Here is a 19260-nt window from a genome sequence, read left to right on the forward strand (position 1 = left end):
CATACAATGGGAAGCCACGCCATTTGGCAGCCCAGCCCGTTAAATGGGAGTCCTCTGACCCAGAGCTAATCCAGGGCAGCTAATCCAACGCCCACTTCAGCCTGTCTCTGTGGGCTGCCAGGTCTGTCCTTAAAAGACCCTCTGCCATCTACCACCGAAGGGCCTTCCTTCCCAGAACACTGGCCTGGGGACCTTGGGGGCACGTGTTCTTTGTGAACTGCTCTTTGTTCTCTCTCTAGTCTCGCCTGAGAGCTTGCCTGGGTGGTCGTTCTTTCTTTCTTTTTTTTCAGATCAAGATATTGGTTTTGTATAAATTTATTTTTAAAATTAATGTTTAATTTCACATGTGATTATAGCAGTTTAATACACTGTGGAGCTCATTTTAGATTTTGATGAATCAAGTGCAACTCTCTGGGCTGTCTCCCCGTGGGGCCTGTTCTCTCGGGTAACATAGAGGGTAGAGTTCAGCCCACTTCCCTACCGCAGACTGGGGTGTATGATGGTTAATTTTATGTCTCAGCTCGGCTAGGCTACGGTGCCCCATTGTTTGGTCAAAGACCAGGCTAGATGTGGTCGTGAAGATATTTTAAAGATAGGACTAACATTTAACATTCAAAGTGGACTCTGAGTAAAGCAGATTACCATTCCTGATGAGGGCGGGCCTTGACCAATCAGTTGAAGGCCTGGAGGGCGAAGACAGGTTTTCTGAAAAAGGAATTTTTCTCCAGGCTGCAGCATAGAAAATCTGCCTGTTTCCAGCCCGCTATCCTGCAGAATTCGGACTCAAGATTAAACACCAACTCTTACCTGAGTTCCCAGACTCCCAACCCACCCTGCAATTTTCAGATCTGCCAGGCACCACCACGGTGTGAGCCAATTCCCTAACATCAATCTCTCTTTCCAAATATAGGTATGTATGTCTTGTTGGTTCTGTTTCTCTGGAGATCCCTGACTAATCATAACACCGGGTGACTTCGATGGGTGGAGCTTTCAGCCCCACATCCTGGCCATCATCTGTCAGCTCTAGACTACAGATCCCTAAGAAGAATGACTCTCTGAGCTCCCCTTGACCCTAAACAACTGGTTAGGGTCCAGGCTCTTCTCTCTACCTGGTATCTCCTCCTTCAAGTCTCTGCTCAGCATGCCGGTGACCCCATAAGGCCGTGCCTCTCTGTAGACACCCCAGCCTCCCCACCTCCCTCCCGAAGTGTGCTTTCCCCCTTAGCACTTGTGTGCACCTGAAATACAACACGCGAGCTCTTTTTGTTTGTTTGTTGTCTCACTACTCCTTTGTTCATTTCTGGAAGGTCAGTTCCATGTAGACCCTGCGTGGTCACTGATGACTCCCCTCTGCCTAGAACAAGTCCCTGCATACAGTCGGTGTTCAGTAACTACTTGTGAAACGACTAAACAATGGACAGATTTGGGGATGTGGGGCAGAAGGAGGTGGCACCCTGTGGGTGGTTCTTCCCTGCCCTTGACTTTCCCTCTAATCCAGGTACTGTCCCCTGCGTGGGGAGCCAGAGCCCCAGTGCCCTTGCACCGAACGAGAGCCACATGAAACCACGTACCAAAGGGGGGGAGCCGCTCTGCTTCTGAGGAGCAGATGTCCCTCTCCTGGGTCCTCCTGCCGTAGCTCGCCCAGTAGATGTTGAGAAACTTTGAATGGTGGCAATGCAGTTTCAGCTCCTGGTCCTCACACACGGTTTTGTTTTTTAATTCATCTGAAGCGGAAACAAAAATCAGCGGCACCATCAGTTTCCCTCAGGAGGAATCGGGGAGCCCTGCCCAAGCCCTGGCCACTCATTGCCCCCCTGGAGCTGCGCCCTGAGAAGGACAGTGGGAACAGCCCCACCAGCCGTGGGGTCTGACCCTGGAATAAAAGCCCTCTGCAGGAAGAGGTGGGAATGACAGTAAGGGGCAGGTGAAGGAGACGGGCCAGGTATAGCGGAAGGCAGGGCTCGCTGGGCTGGGCTTGGGGATGGGCCTGGCCATAACGGATGTTTCTCTCTCTCTCCACTTGAGGTCACACATTCCTTAATTGAAGGCAGCCTTTCCTCAAATGTTGACTTGGACCCACACGGGTAAAGATCCGGAATTACCTGATTGCAGATTAAACCTCTGGAGAGAGCCCAATTAAACCTTAGCACCAGATTTCCTAACGTTCTAGCGCGCCCATTTACATATATAAAAAGAGAGATGATGTAAAAGCAAATGATTTCCTTGGCTAGGAAAGGGAAAACACAGGGCACGTGTCCTGTGAAGAGTCCCTCTTTAGAGAAGTATGAAGAGCCTGCCCCCAGTCTGGTGATTCAGGAGCAGCAGACGCTCGCCTTACGACCACCCCCACCAGGTCACGGTTTACTCCCAAGGAATTTAGGGAAAGGTTTGTGTGTCTGTTTAATCCGCCTACCACAGTAACATTTCCTTTTACAGTGTCACACAGCGCTGACATTGTAAATTCACTGCTGATGAAAATACAGCTGATTGGGTTTTGTTTTTTTTTAAAGAATGTACTGGAAAAGCATTCAGTTAATGAAGATGTTTCATAATGATTTGATTTTTAAAAGTAATAATCGTTAACACTCCAGACACAAAGGATCACATATCGTATGATTCTATTTTGTTGAGATCTCCAGGAAAGGCAAACACATAGAGACAGAGTGTAGGTGAGTGGTTCCGTTGGGGCTGAGGTTTGGGAACAAACGGAAATGACAAGAAATGGACACAGGACATTTTTGAGATGATGGAAATGTTCTGTATCTGGACGGTGGTGATGGTGGCATGACTCAGCACATTTACTGAAAATCATTGAATGGCACACTTACAATGGGTGAAATTTATGCTATGTAATATACTTCAATAAAGACATTTCAAAAATTATAAATGCTAATATTTATTGAGCTTGTCCTCTGATTAAGCCCTGTTCTAAGATCTTTAAATGTATCAGTAAATTTAATCCTCAAAACAACCCTCTTGGGAACCCCTCTTCATATCCTTGGCATGTTGTGTTTTGGATTTTTAGACACTGTAGCAGTTATTCATATATTCTGGATGCTAACTTTCCTCTAATATGTGTTACAAATATCTTCTCCTAGCCTGCCACTTATCTTAAACTTTGCAAAATCAAAGCAAAGCAAAACACAAAGGAGACTATGGTCATTTATTTGCATGTGTGGTTCTCCTCTCCCCACCTTCCCAACATTTTGTAAGGAAAAAAAAATCACTGTATCACCCCCGTACTAGATTTTTCTACTTTGAAATGGCAACTGCAGAGCAAACGGGAACATTTTGCAGCCAAACAAGCCAACAGGAGCTAAATTATAGGAGCTACTCAGGCTATCATGGACTGCCTGGGATGGGGAAGAAGAATGTGTCAAGAAGAAGGAAAACTAGCCCCCCCCAATATCCACTCCCCCATGACTACCCCTCCCATTACTACCCCTCCTATGGCCATTCCCCATGACCACCCTCCATGACCTCCCCCATGACCATCCCCCATGACCACTCCCCATGACCATTCCCCATGACCACCCCCCCATGGCCACCCCTCCCATGACCACCCCTCCTATGACTACCCCCATGACAATTACCCATGACCACCCCCATGACCACTACCATGACCACCCCCCAAAGACCATCCACCATGACCACCCCCCATGACCACTCCCCAACCCCCACTTTCACTTCTCTGACTCACTCATGTTTTTGGATTGAAGGTGCAGGCCATTCCCAGATCCCTCATACATCTCAAGCTAAAGTTTATTAAACTGTGATTTGAGGCCTATTCTATTCTATCCTATTGTATTCATGAAATCGGCTTAGTCATTTGTGACCTGCAATTTAAAAAAACAAAGAAGAGTTTAGAAAGCATCAAAGCGTATCACGCAAAAAAAGGATTAACACTATTTTATAATTTTAAAAAATATTTTCAGTTGTGTGTGTGTTATGCTGGGTCAAAATGTAAAATGTTTTCCTTACTCTGCATTGTAATCAAACCAGTTTGAAAGCCCCCCCACTGAAGCCTTCCAGGAAGGCGTGAGTGGTAAATACTAGGGCAACGGTGGCCGTGGGACTTGCATATCCTGGAATCGCTGATGCTGAAGCCCCAAAGTTAAACCACGAAAGAAAATGATTTTCAAATATAAATTCCACCTTTTTCCATAACTTGTGAATTCCCGTGCCCTTCTACACCAAACAGAGAAGCAGCAGTGAGGAAATCTCAATTTAGATTGAGATTGGAAATTCACGATCTCGAGATACCATCAGCTCTGGTGCTGATAAACCTTGGCACTGCTCTTTAATCCATGATGATGGGAACACTCAAGGTGATGAAAGGTGTGAAGCGGAAACCGGGTTACAGATGCTCACAGAATCCCCGCTGACCCCCCCGCCCAGTATCCTAACATACCAGGAACTAACAGAGGAGGGAAAATTTAAGTGGTGACTAAGCAATGTTTAGAATGCCCTTCACCCGTTCACTGGAATCTTAATTCAACAGTTTAAACCTAAAGCCAAGAAAAGCTTTGTTTTCTTTTGCTAAACAAAAAGAACACTGAGTCTGACCCTGACATTGGAGGGTTTGATTTTGGTGAGTCACATCCGCACTGGGATGAGGTTTTCGATGCCTTTTATGAGTAAACGCTAAATCCCACCAACACCAAAATAATGCCTTACTTCAAAGGCCCAGAATGAAAGATGGCCTTTGATGCAGAACAGAGGGTGCGGGTAGACACACCAAAAGAGCCCGAGCCCCCTTCCAACTGCGAGAATACTGAAGAATGTTAAGAATGCCTTCCAGTGGCAGAGCTCACCAAAAAGGATGAAGACCAAGCCTTATCTAGCAAACTGGAAGTTTTCTAACAGGATTGGCTGGTTTGCTTGCTTGCTTGCTTGCTTTCTTCCTTTCTTCCTTCCTTTCTTTCTTTCTTCTTCCTTTCTTCCTTCCTTCTTCCTTTCTCTTTCTTTCTTTCTCTTTCCTTCTTTCCTTCCTTCCAACCTTCCTTCCTTATTTTCTTCCTTCCTTCCTTCCTCCCTCCCTCCTTTCTTTCTTTCCTTCCTTCCTTCCTCCCTTCTTTTTTCTTCCTTCCTTCCTCCCTCCCTTCTTTCTTTCTTTCTTTCTTTCTTTCTTTCTTTCTTTTTCTTTCTTTCTCTTTCTTTCTTTCTTTCTTTCTTTCTTTCTTTCTTTCTTTCTTCTTTCTTTCTTTCTTTCTTTCTTTCTTTCTTTCTTTCTTTCATCAGAATTTTTAAAAAATTAGAAGAGACTTTTTAAGGTCTGTCATGAAGTGCATTTATTAGCCACCACCTCTCTGATGTACTAAGGCCCATTCATTAAAGGAGGCCTCGATGCTGGCCAAACTCACCCAGATTAACACAACACCTGTACTCTAAGGCCTCCGCTGATCCTGTCCCCAGAATACGGGCCAATCATCTGGAATGGAGGGGCCTGTGAGTGTCACATTACATGCTTGGGGTTACTGCTGTGTGATGTTGAGTCACTTGGTTCCTTGGGAATGTGCTAATTCACTGTCACCTAAGAGTGACACTTCTGGGTCCTAAAAACAACGGGACCACTAACAGATTGCTACTTTGGATAGAGAAAGAGAATTTGTTTTAGAGCTGGGTGAGAGTGCTCAATGGTCTCAGATTAGAAAAGGTGGGGGGAGACTTCCAGAAGGGTTGCCATCAGCCCCATGAGTGTGGACGGGGAGAGTGACAGGAGCCTGGGCAGAGGGACAGCCAGGACTCTTCCTCAAGGACAACAGTAACAAAGTCTCCCTCCTAATACTGCCAAGCCGGGGACTAGGTGGGGCCTCCCTAATGACACAGATATGCCCCTGCATATCCTCAGGGGGCCCTTCTAAGCAGGGTGGGGAGGGTGACCTGCCATGATGAGAATGTGTGATTACTGATGTTACTTTTGACGATCATACACGGCGATATTATCAACATGCAGAGAGAGATTTAGTCACTTCTAATGTGTTTTTTTAAATTCTCTACAGACAGTGTGTCCTGTTATTGCCTGCACCCTGGGCAGACCTCACCCCAGCCCCCCAACACCTGGTGTCTCACTGCCTTTCGGTCATTCATATCCTCAGCAAGGATGACTTTAATCTGCCTACTGGAACGACGGCCACCAGTCACTGAGGGCACCTGCGTGACAAGTCCTGTGCTAAGCATCTTACCAAAGGCACTGTAGCTTTAGTCTACACAACACTGTACTTATACACTCTTTACCACAGCCCCGTGCGGGAAGCGCATTATCTTCACTTGACAGTTGAATCACAGACCTGACGCTGGAAGTTTCCCTATAAAATAGCTCCCCGACCACCAACAAGCCAGCCCTGGTTGGCAGCGTTCGCCCAGCTCCCTGGTGTAAATGCTCCCGCAGTGGCAGACTTCACGGGGCAGCCGGAGCCGGGAAGAGATGCGCATAGTTGGCTCTCAGGATGAGGGCTGGGTCCCCGCACTCCTGGGTGCAGCAGGGTTCCCCTTCGGACAATCAGTGTCACACTTGGGCTGGCACCGGACACAGAGAGCCTCCGAGGTGAGAGGACTGCAGAAAAAGAGGCGGGAGGGTGGGGAAGCCCCTCCCTTCCTCCTTCACCTCACAGCAGGGACAGGAGCATCTCCTAACCTGCACAGCCTCAGTCACCGAAGCCCATGTTACCCAAGGTGCTCTGGTCTGAACGACTGCATCCCCCTTCAACTCAAGTTGAAATCCTAAAGCCCAGCTGGATGGTGTTAAGGGGTGGGGCTTTGGGAAGGTGCTTTGGTCATGAGGGTGGAGCCCCCAGGGATGAGTGCCCTTCATGAACGAGACCCCCAGAGAGATTCCTCGTCCTTTCTGCCAAGGTGGTTATGGCAAAAAGACAGCCAACGGTGAGAAGGTGGGCCCTCGGCAGACACCAAATCTGCCAGCACCTCGGTCTTGGTCTTCCCAGCCTCCAGAACTATGAGAAATAAACTTCTGTTGATTATAAGCCTCCCAGTTTATGACATTTTGTTATAATAGCTCGAACAGACTAAGACACAAGGGCTCTGCCCCTAATCTGTTACCACACAGGGCAGCCAGAGGGGACTTTAAAAACCCAGCCACACACCCTCCCTGCTTAAAGAAAGAATCCACCTCCTTCCTCGGCTATCAGGGCTCGCAGATCCTGCCCCAGCTCCCTGGCCAGTGCTCTTGCTTGCTCCCCAGAGCCCCCTGCTCCCTCTGGCCACAGGCTTCCATATGGAGTGCTCCTGTGCCCGCCCCCTATCCCCCAGTCCTCAGCCCCACCATCACCCGACAGGAACGCCTTCCCTGCACCCCTGCCAGGGTCAATTCCTCCCAGAGCAACCTGCACAGTACCGAGACAGCAGGGCTCCTGCTGAGATGTTTTCTGGACAGATCTGATCTTTCTGGAGAAAGGTGATATTTGTTAGAACCTAAAGGACAGGAAGGAACCAGCTGTGTGAAGATGTCAGGAAGTGCTCGCTGGATGAAGGACCGTTGGGAGCTGTCCCAGGTAGAACCACCATCTGAGAAACTTCCAGAGAACACGAGAGTTCTCTTCATACCCAACAGCTGGCCTGACACTTGTGCACAGGAGATGCTTAATAAGTATTTTGCTGAAACGAGATTAGCGATCAGACCTAATTGCTCGGTGCAGGAATAAGGCTGGTGGCCTGGCACTGACTTAGACTCGAGGTTCTGCCACCTCACGAGGGCCTTTTCCCTTCTCTTAGAGCCTGGTCCTTCGCAACTTTTTATTACAAAAAACTTCCGACGTATAGGAAATGTGGGAGATTATCACAAGCGACGGGCATATTTCCCACCACCCAGATTCTCCAATCCTTAACGTTTTGAACAAGGGCCACTTTAAAAAAGGGTTGTCTTTCCCGCCATGGAAGGAGGACGGCCGTTTTTGAGACTTAGCCACGGGAAGGACATGACTGAGAACACGGAGATCTGGAAGGGATGTTCCCAAGTGAGGCAGGAGTTGACAAGAATTCCTGGGGAGGGCCCAGCTGGGGTGTCAAGTTCGGGCCCGCTTGTGGGTGTTTGTGATCATGTGCACGTGTGAGTATGCGTGTGACAGTGGGTCTGCGTGTAATAGCACACACAGGCGTGCTATTGTGTATGTACGAGTGACCGTGCGTACGTTGTAAGCGTGTGAAGGTGTGTATGTGCGTGTGAGTGTGAATGTGTGTTTGAACACACAGGCTGGGGGAAGAGGCAGAGGGGCAGTTCTGAGGTATCTGGGCCCAGCAAGGAAAGGGTTTAAGACGGAATGCTGAAAGGTTCCCGTGCTTTCTCTTCAAGTGCGCACTTGAGACCACGCACGACACACGTGGGACCCAAAGCCTCACCCGCCCCCGGCACCCAGCCTGCCCGTGTCTTGGGAAGATGCTGGGCTCCAGAGGCAGAAACCAACTGAGAACAAAATGCAAAAAAACAAAAACAGTGTGTTGGGATGGCAATGCAGAATTTTTTCAAATGATTATTCCTTCAGTATAATCCTTTGGTTAAATGTTGTTGCTATAACGCTGCTTTCTTTTCAACAAGGATTACCAGGAGCCTCTAATGTTGCCCTTACCTATGGTTTCTCTCGGGCTGGGCCGCCACATCTGTAAGGGTGACCTACTCGCTAAAAAGCCGTTCCTTTTGGCCTGCAGTGGGTTGATCACAAAACTAATGTGCGTTTCAGGTGACACAGTCAACGGAGAGAAATGCAAGAATCAGAGTAGAAGAGGTTGCTCCAGCCAGAAACCCTTCCGCTTTCTTTCTCCAGGAAGAGACACTGGGTACAGAGCCCCTGCTTCGGTGAAAGCAGAAGAGGCGATTCATAAAGATCTGGAACCCGGGGCTCCAGGGGCAGCCGTGCCCTCTCGTGAGAGCAAGCAGCCCCGCAGCTGGGGGTGGGCTTCCTCTGAAAAGGAGAACTGGCTCCTCGTTTGGGGGAAAAGCATACCTTTAGCATGGGTACAACTGAGGTTTACATATCAGGAAGGACATTTTCAATTCAGGGATTCGTAAGAATGCATGCGGATATACGGGTGTACGCACACACACACAAATACACACAACTATTCACGCAAATACCCACAAACTATTACAAAAATGGGTAGGACATCTCTATTAACAAGTTTCTAAGTGGGACAAATACCAACTGGCAGAGAATCTCCACGAGGGCTATGAATGAAACAGGGAACCCGCACCCCAAACACGCTGTCCCCCTCAGACGTTACTTACTAGGCTGGCATTTAAAGGAGACCAGGAGGTATTTACTGCTTCCTGGGCAAAGGTCAGGTCCAAAAACACGGCTATTGACCAGGAGGTGGCAGGCCCGCTGGTTCTGGCATTCGTCCAGCACCTTCTAAAATGAGGGGGTAGAAAAGGGATAGGCTTGAAAACCACACGCAGCGTCTGGGAGACCCCACACCCGGGCGGCTCTGGGCTCCGAGAAGGGAAGAGACACCTGTCTGTCCGGCCTGGGGTCCGCATGAAGAATCTTCGAGCGGCCGTGAGCTGTGTCTAAGGTGAGATCAGGTCGGCTCCCTGCCTCCCTGTCTTTCCCAGAACAGGACACCTGACCCACCAGTGGCAGACCCCCAGCCGAAGACCAGCCTCCAGTCAGCCTCAGCTGGAAGTGCTGCCGATGGTTTTGGCAAAAGTACCGCATGGGGGAGGCTCCAGGAAATATGAGCAAGATCCGAGAAACTCAGAGCGTGGGCGAGACGGGCCTCAGAGGTCCCTTCTGGGAGGGCTGGGACAGCGCCGTGGGGATCAGGGATCACAGCCGTATCTCTCCAGCCTTGGAAATGGCCGGGCACCGACCACAGAGAACTCAGCATTCGGGGGAGGCCTTGGAGACGCAACCCGAACACGGGCCAACCGATAAAAATTAAGAAGCTGATTCCCACCCTCACCAACCTCCAGGGCACAGGACCCACTGGTTCCCTTTGGAGCAATTTTCTTCATGGAATGCTCAGGCTTTGCTGTTGAGCATTTGGCTTACACGTGTTCCTTCAAGTGTCTCTTGCTCTCAATTTTTTTCTGGGCAGTTCACCCCTTCGGTTTTTGTTTTGTTTTGTTTTGTTTTGTTTTTTGCTTGTTTGTTTCCACAAAGCTACTCTTTTTTTCTTTAAAGATTTTATTTATTTATTTGACAGAGAGATAGACAGAGCCAGAGAGCACAAGCAGAGGGAATGGCAGAGGGAGAGGGAGAAGCAGGCTCTGCACTGAGCAGGGAGCCCAATGCGGGACTTGATCCCAGGACCCTGGGATCACGACCCAAGCAGAAGGCGGATGCTTAACCAACCCCTACATGGGGTCCCAGCAGGGCCTAGCGCCTCGCTTCTGCTCTTCTACTTCCCAAATGGAGCAAACCCTGCCCATGACAGTCACAGAAGCCTTACACTCTATGGCTGTTAAAAGGACCCCAAGTCCAGTGGACATTTCCCAAGAATGTACTGGACTGAATTTAGCACAGATTCCCGAGCCTGAGTCTCCGTGTTCCTATAGTGGCTCATGGCGTATGTCCACAGAGGAGGCTGGCCCCACCAGCTATCCCTTCAGGGGCCCAGCGGATGTGTATGAAATCAGGAAACATGCCCAGAGAAACCCTGAGGACCCCCCCACAGACACACAGACACAGATGACGGGACACATTCTCGTGGCCGAGGGTCATCGTGAAATGACTCAGCCCTTGGGTGGCTCCACGTACGTATTACAACCACAGAGTGGGACTCAAGGCAGGGCTGTTTCCAAACGGTGTCACGGCTGAAAAATGCACGGGGGAGGGGGGCTTCCTGGTGACACTCAGCCATGGGCCAGATCAGCTGAGGGGCTCCTGGGTGGACAGCGACACCTGCTCTCTCCCGAGTCGGGCACCTTCACTCTGAGGTAGAGGAAGCCCCTTCCCACGGTCCCCAAGGCCAGTCAAAAGACACAGAATAAAGGCTCTCTTGATCTCTGGATGAAAGAGAAGCGCACGGGGATGCTTCTGGCAAACAAACCTTCCACACAACTTCAGAGCTGTGTTCACAAATGCTAACTTGTCTGCTTGGCTATGGAAACATCCTCTTCCCTCGGGCCTGCCTGGCAGAGCCAGGCACCCATGTTGGAGGGTGAGGGTGGTGCCCAGGCTTTGGAGCTGCCAGGGGTTCATCCTTTCACAAAGCAGGCACTCCCGTCCTATTGGCACTGGCTAATGTTCCTTTTATGCACCCAGGACAGCAACAGATGGCCTGGGTACCAGGGATGGGTGGGCAGGGAAGTTGGGGTGAGGACTGGGGGCAGGCCAACAGGAATACGGCTCCTGCAGGGGCGGCCAAGGGGCAGGAATGGGGTGGGGGGCACACAAGGAAAGTGCTTGTCCCCAGAAGAAACACGTGGCCTCTCCTCAGGATGTGGAACCCACATCCAGGGAATGCACTCAAACATATTCCTTTGGCTACTCAGCGGGTATCTTTACCAATCACATGACTACATAGATACTACGATGCTTGGGATGGAAGCAACAAATGGTGTGAGAAATAGGAAAATCCTTACGTTATCATATTATTTGTGCTTCTCCTCTTTGGGCCTCTGGGAGAGCTACACAGCCTTATGCTAATCCCATCACTCCTTAGTCTTCCTCATAAATTTATCTTTACCCATATTTCCTGTGGCTGAAAAAAATCAAAGAGCCAGGAGTAGTCTAAAATCCCCATTGAAATATTAGCTCTGACCTCCTCCTATACCAAATCTTTCCCTAATGCTAATTAAAAAAAAAAAAAGAAGAAAGACTTAGCCACCCTCCACAAATTCCTGGTACTGTCCAATAGAAGAACAAATCAGCAGAGGCTGCCCAAAGTAGCTCAGAACCAGAATGATGTCATCATTCACAACTGGAGAAGCAAACCATCTTTTATTTATTTATTTTATTTTTTAAAGATTTTATTTATTTATTTGACAGAGAGAGAGAGAGAGCGAGAGAGGGAACACAAGCCGGGGGAGTGGGAGAGGGAGAAGCAGGCTTCCCGCCAAGCAGGGAGCCTGATGCGGGGCTCAATCCCAGGACCCCGGAATCATGACCTGAGCCGAAGGCAGACGCCCAAGGACTGAGCCACCCAGGTGCCCTGCAAACCATTTTTTAAAGAACAACTGTGATTGAGGTTTCCCTCCCTCCAGTGCATTCTCTGAGAAGTTGATCATGACCTTGGCTGTTGGCCTCACAGAGACCTTGTCATTTCCACTAAAGCATCCGCACTCTTCCCTCTCTGCTGGGGTATTGACAGGAGGGGTGGTCCTGGAGGTCAAAGCCCAACGTGACTGTACTTGGCTTTACTACAGTGGGGAGTGTGCCTCCGGATAAATTCATATTGCAAGTGTTTTACGGGAGCTCTCCAGGAAGCAGGAATTCCATTTAGACTTGTTTGGTGAAGAATCCTTTTGAGAAGCAAATAATAGCTCACCCGTGAAATTGGTGATTTGTATGAACTGGGGTTTTCATGGATCAGGTTTGCTTTAAGTGAACTATGTAATCACAAGCATATATACAGAGAGAGAGAGAGAGAGAGATGGGGAGAGGGAGAGAGGGAGGGAGGGAGGGAGAGAGAATGAGAACCATTTTATCATCTTAAAGCAGCTACGAAGGGCGGTACCTGCAATGTGGTGGGTGCCACACAGGCTAGGCTGTCTTCCCTCTGGGAGGCAGGCTGCTGGGCACTACACATTTGGTAATCCTGCCCATAAAATGCCGATTGGACACTTATCGTAGAATGCCGAGGGCACTGTAGATTCAAACGGTCCCCATCACAGGCATAGGCGGTGTGGTTTTGCAGGAGTTTGGTTAGATAACCTGGAAAATATTCAGCTGGGTTACAAGAGGCCCAGGAACCCACCACTCCTTCACAGCTTTCTGAACAGGGGGACCTCGGCTCCCCCGGGGGTAAGGGGCTGGTCAGTCAGAAAGATGGGGGGCGGAGCTTCCTTAGCAGCTCCCATGGAGAAGACCCCAAACTGGGCTCGAGGTGAGGCTGAAGGAGCAAATGCCAGTTTTCCCATCTGGGTTGTAAACCTTGGTCTGGAATGGCCCGTTGGAAGGCTCAGAGGGCTCGTTCCCTTTGGGATTGGCCAGGAGCCAAGAAATCCTTGAAGCATCTCTATAAAGCTGGAAAAAAATTCCAAGTGGGTGTCCCTTGGGCATATAGATGCCTGTCCCTGAAGAGATTTGGGTTCTCTGATCTCCCACTAGCTAGGCCGGGCCTTCCTGGAGGGAGGGGATGCCATTTTATTTTGGGGTCACTACTCCTGGGCACTGGAAAGAAAAGGCAGGGCACCCTGCATGGGGTAAGAGTCTGCTCTGAAGGGAGGGAAGGGGTGGATGGTGGGGCTCTGTTATAGGCTGACCAGTGTCCCACAAGTTCATGTTCACCAGGAACTTCAGATGCCCCCTTATTTGGAAATAGGGTCCTTGCAGTTGTAATTAGTTAAGATGAAGTCATACTGGAGTAGGCCGGTCCTTGACAGGTGTGACAATGTCCTTATAAGAAGAGAAGAGACAGAGGGAAGACAGCCATGTAAAGACTGGAGAGATAACATCTAAAAGCCAAGGAACCCAAGGATTGCTTGCAGCCACCATGAACTGGAAGAAGCAAGGAAAGATCCTACCGTAGGACGTTCCAGAGGTAGCCCAGCCCTGCCACACCTCGACCTCAGGCTCCTGGCCTCCAGAGCCCAGAGGGAATGGATTTCTGCTGTTTTCAGCCACCCCAGCCTGTGGTCCTTTGTTACAGCAGCCCCGACAAACTCATACAGGCTCCCTGTCCCAGCGTCCCTGGCTACTTCTCAAGCAGGCTGGACAAGCCACAGGGCCTTGGGCTCTGAGGAGCCGTGTGCATGGCCTGGCAGGTGTGGGTGGCCTGGACCGCTTCTCAGAAAGGAGGAAGGAAGGTTCATCTGAAATGTAGATTCCTTTCCTCCTTCTCACACCTCATGAGGTCAGTTGCAAGGCAGCTGGGAGGGAAGCCAGGGACTTTCTGGTGAGGTGTGTGGGAGCCGGGTTTGGCAGCCCTTGGCCTCTGAGGGGGCGGAGGGGTGCGGAGGAAGGCAGTTTCAGAACTCCCCTATTCCCACACAGACGGCCCGGGCTGAAGTTATCCCTGCTGAAGTTTCAAAATCCTCTCTGACCATGATTTTCTGCAAAAGGCACCCACTGCAGCTCCCTGGCCTTCCTTGAAAGTCACAGTGAAAGGGACCATGACATCTGCCATAGGTTTGTCACACTTGCCAACATGAAGGTGAAGAGTGGGAGCGCCCACCTTCACATGAACCCAGACCTGAGGTCTCTCACTGCAACTCCCTTTTTCCTCCCCACCCTTGAAAGAAGAAAGCCAAGAAGTCGGCTACCCTGAATTGGCTTCCCTTGGAGAAGTGGACTCTAGTGAGAGCAGCAAAACTGACATCAGGCACTGGGGCTGTGAGTCAGGGTCCTGCTTATTGGAACAATGTCCTCACTCTCACCGTGCTCCCCACCAGCCACCGAGAGAGGCCGGGCAGAGACCCCTCGGTGGTCCAATGGCAGGTCAGCATCTTCCTGCAGGACACACAGGTGGACCCTGATAAAGCCATGAGTTGTGAAAATTCCAGCCTCCTTTGTGGGATCTCAGCTCCCCCTTATGAGCCACACCAGGGAACTCAGAGTCAACCTGATGCTTCCCCAGGCCAGCACCCACCCCGAAGCTCCCGAGGCTGGTACCCCTACCCCTGCACCTCCTCAAATTCATCATTAAAACTTTTTTGTCCACCCATCACCACATCATTCACCAGGACCATGCCAGATGACCAGCTGACTAGAATGTTAAATTATTCCTGGGAGCACGACTTCGGCTTGATGGCTCATCCAACAGGCCATGTGTGACTCTATCTAGATGAAGGAAATGAGAAGCGGTGTTGGAGGCAGAAGACGGAAGGGGCCTGGGTCCCAGATTCATGGAGAAGATTAGCGGAGCCTTCTCCACAAACTGGTACATGAATGGAAAAGCCATTACCTTTCTTCTCTCTATTTGTCATGTAGTCTGTCCCCAGTGAACAGAACTTGATCTCTGTGGGGCCATTTGCATCAAAACATGACATGAGTGCATTGCAGTGGCCTGAGCCCCACTGCCTGCCATGCTTGTTTTCAGAGAGCGATATTCTGGAGGCAGAAGCTCAATGCAGAGAATGGCCTCTGGAGGCCTTCTGGGCCCTTCTGCTGGTATGTCAGTTCTAACACTATGAGGTACAAAGAAGATACTCCAGCAGTAAAATCTGCACTGGAGTCAGTCCAATTCCTTCTTCAAAAACCTATGCCTGTGTCCAGACAATGGAATATTATTCAGCACTAAAATGAAATGAGTTATGAAGCTGCAAAAAGACATGGAGGAAACATCAATGAATAGTATTAAGTGAAAGAAGCCAATCTGAAAAGGCTACAGACTCTATGAGTCCAATGACATGGCATCCTGGAAAAGGCAAAATTATGGCGATGGTAAAAAAAAGAACAGTGGTTGTCGGAGGTTTGGGGGAAGGGAAGGATGAGCAGGGGGAGCACAGAGGATTTCAAGGCAATAAAACTACTCTGCACGATACTCTAGTGATGGACATAAGTCATGACACATTGTCAAAACCTACAAAACACATAACACCAAGAGTGAACCCAGAGTAAACTATGGACTTTGGTCCATATTATGACGTGTCAATGTAGGTTCATCAGTTGTAACACATCTACACTCTGATGGGGAATGTTGATGAAGGGGGAGGCTGTGCCTGCATAGGGACTACAGGTATTTGGGAATTCTCTGTATCTCCCACTCAATTTTGTCATGCACTTAAAACTGTTCTACAAATGAAAGTCTATTTAAAAGAAAAAAAATTAAAACCACCTAGGCTTCCCCAGAATAGTGTTACCTTTGGGAGGAGAGGGGTTCTTGACAGGGAGGGAACATGAGAGTGAGCTGGCAAAGCTCTTTTCTTGATCTGAAGAGTGGATACATGTTTTATTTTATAAAATTCTCCCAGCTACACATTTGTGATAGGTACACTTTTTGGTGGGTAAATAAAACTGTTTCTTTAAAAAAAAAATCTTTACCTCCAGTTATCTGACCAATGCTTTCAACCAATGAAGAAAGTCTAGACACCGTGGAGTCTATGGAGGATTGATAGGTCAAGGGCAGTGGCGGGATGCCATGTTCTACAGCCAGCCACATCCGCACTAGATGCTACTCTAGAGTGACGGCAGGAGATGCTCATGAGGACGGGCCACCGGCCCTCACACCTCAGGGTCCTCCACCGGTGCTTCCCACACCTCATTCTGATTGGCCCACCATGTCAGAAGCTGCTAAGAGGTCAGGAAGAAGGACAAATTAGAACTACCCATGGTTTTCAGCAACACAGAGGACATCAAGGGCCTTTTTGAGAGGCATTTGAGATGGTGAGTGGGGACACGAGCCAGTTTGGAAAAGAATGAAAAGTGAGTGGAAATTGAGGAAATCCCAGATGGTTCCTGTGGTACACAGAATAGCACCCCCCCCACCCCACTGATGTCCCCAGGTCCCCATCCCCAGAGCCTGGGAACATGTTCCTTTACGTTGTAAAAGGACTCAGAGGTTGTGATTAAGTTAGAAATCTGGAGATGGGAGGTGATCCTGGAGGATCTGAAAGGCCCCATATAATCACCAAGGTCCTCATAAGAAGGTCAAAGTCGATGAAAGATGTGGCAGTGGAACCAGAGGTTGGAGTGATGCAGCCATGAGCCAAAGGATGCAGGTGTTTTTAGAAACTGGAAAAGTCAAGGAAACAGATTATGCCCTGAAGACCCCAAAAGAAAGCAGTACAGTCGACACCTTGATTTTAGACCTCTGATCTCCAGAGCTGTAAGAAAATAAATCTGTGCTGTTTTAAGCCACCAAGCATGTGATGATCTGTTATAGCAGCCATAGGAAACAACACAGTTCATACAGATGACTCTTGCAACAACTTGGTAAAGATGAGGAGAGACACAGGGCTGAAATTATAAGAACTGATGTCCAGGGTCAGATTTTTAAATAACTGTGATTGAGTTAAAGCTAAGGCACATGTGTGTGTAAATACATACGCAAACGGGCCCTAGGTCATATGTAAATTATATTTGTTACTGTGGATTGAGGTTGAACACATTGTATTAGCAAGAGGGTGCGTGCAATGTTGGAGTGTGGGCTCCAAGCTAGGAAATGAGCACCAGAGAAGCCCAAGGGAATAAGGTCTGCTGAGATCCAACAAGGTCAGAGTGGGTATGACCACACCAGCAGGCTGGAGAGGTAGGAGGTTTTGCCGAAAGTGATTTTGAGGTGGAGCAGTTGCAGATGATGGAAATGTCCAAGCGGCGGCCATGGAAGAGGGTGTGAGAAGTGGGTGGAAGGGAAGGTTGCTAGAAATGAGGGTGCCCTCTGGAACAGGCATTTCCCAGGATAAAGGTAGGAACTGGGTTTGAGCAGGAGCCTGCTGCCAAGGTTGACCTTAAACCAGGCGCAGATGACAGATGACCCCCTCCGTCTTTCCAGTGTGCTGTCCCCAGTGAGCACACACACTCTTTCCATTTCGTAGGGCAGAGTCAATACATAACTTAGTGTTTTAGTCCATTCAGGCTGCTGTAACAAACCACCACACCACATCAGGGGGCTTATAAACAACAGAAATTCATTTCTTACAGTTCTGGAGGTGGAAAGCCCAAGATCAAGGTACCAGCATGATTGCATTTTAGTTAGGTCCCTCCTCCTGGTTCGGAGCTAGCGCCATCTTGCCGTGTCCTCACATGGTGAAGGGGCTAGGGAACTCTGTGGCATCTCTTTTATAAGATATTAAAGGATTAGGGAATCTCATTCATAAAGACTCCACCCTAATGGCCTAATCACCTAATACGGTCACCTTTGGGGGTTAGGATTTCAACATATGGATTTTGGAGGGACTCTAACATTCAGACTCTAGCGCTTAGCTTCTCCACCCCTTGGTTTCTTGGCTGGTTCAAATGAGATCCCTTTTAAAGAATGACTATGTGGCTTTGTGTTCATGGTTCTCTCTGAATCAAATGCCCCATCACGCTGGATCAGTCAAAAATGCTTTATTTCTTAATAGGCTCAGCCAGAGCTCTGGGTCAAGCTGTATGTGTGTGGGCAAATATTTACTGCCCTGAAAGAAGGCAGAAGAGCAAACTGTTAAGAAATCAGTCCTTAGAGCCTGGCCTGGCCTGGAAATGGTCTGTGGATCTTTTTTTTTTTTTTAATTTTTTTTATTTATTTATTTATTCATTCATTCATTCATTCATTCATTCATTCTGTGGATCCTTGTTAGCTTCACATGGTTGAGGGGCCAAGGTGCAACTTATGTTTAACTCCAAGATCCTCTCCTGATGAATCCCTACTCTGTGTACCAGCAGTTCCCACAGCAATGGCCATGGCTAGAACTTTCCTCAGAGGATCATCTTGAAAGACCTGACTGGGTTGGGCAAATCTTAGAGTAGTTTAGATAAAGGCTTTTATGTTTCCTTTTTTTAAAGATAGATGGATAATTCATGGGGAAGGAGCCCCTAAGAGTGGCAGGAGCTCTCCTCTGTCTTCAGAAGGACAAGGGGAAGTAACTCTTGAGATTCTCATCCCCATCACCTTTACAAGGAAAACCCATTTATCCAGAAATGTTCCAGTGACCAGAGAATGACCAGAATGTAAAGGACCGATTTTCAGGGAACCATGGGCATGTCCCAAAGTGTTTTATGAGAGGAAGAACATTATACAGGGGAGAAAGGAGGTGTTAGGGCAAAATGAGCTTGGGGTGTATGGGTTAAAACAAAGCAAACACAATTCTTTCCCTGCAGGACTTCCCAGAGCCACAGATACACCAATGTGCATAGCAACTATCAAGCATCAGAAATAGGAAGTAGAATCCTTCACACATAATTGACCAGCACATCATTCTTTTTTTTAAGATTTACTTATTTGAGAGAGAGAGAGAGAGAGCAGGAGGGGCAGAGGGAGAGAGAGAGAGAGAATCCCAAAGAGAGTCCACACTGAGCATGGAGCCCGATGCGGGGCTTGATCTCACGACCCTGAGATCATGACGCAGAGATCACAACCTGAGCCAAAAACCAATTGTCGGACACTTAACTGACTGCACCACCCAGGTGCCCCCAAGCACATCATTCTTAAGGAAACATTTAGAGTTTCATAAACCACAGTCAATCCTGACAGCTGCATTTAACTTGAAAGATTTCAGAAGGC

General features: G+C 48.8%; 1 protein-coding gene across 9 annotated transcripts in view; it reads right to left on the reverse strand.

The window, feature by feature from the left end:
• EVA1C (eva-1 homolog C) overlaps window positions 1-19260 on the reverse strand; it is a 71503-nt gene that overhangs the window by 26216 nt on the left and 26027 nt on the right. For 8 of the 9 annotated variants that reach the window (XM_078079250.1, XM_078079172.1, XM_078079144.1 and 5 more), the window contains exons 2-4: window positions 12634-12830; window positions 9239-9362; window positions 1572-1724 (exon numbers count right to left, since the gene is read on the reverse strand). In XM_078079250.1, coding sequence (XP_077935376.1) covers window positions 1572-1724; window positions 9239-9362; window positions 12634-12830 — 474 coding nt within the window. The remainder of the gene's footprint in view (window positions 1-1571; window positions 1725-9238; window positions 9363-12633; window positions 12831-19260) is intronic. The other variant, XM_036082535.2, reaches the window with a different exon arrangement.

Source organism: Halichoerus grypus, chromosome 1 (assembly GCF_964656455.1).
Source record: "Halichoerus grypus chromosome 1, mHalGry1.hap1.1, whole genome shotgun sequence".
NCBI classification, from domain to species: Eukaryota; Metazoa; Chordata; class Mammalia; order Carnivora; family Phocidae; genus Halichoerus; species Halichoerus grypus.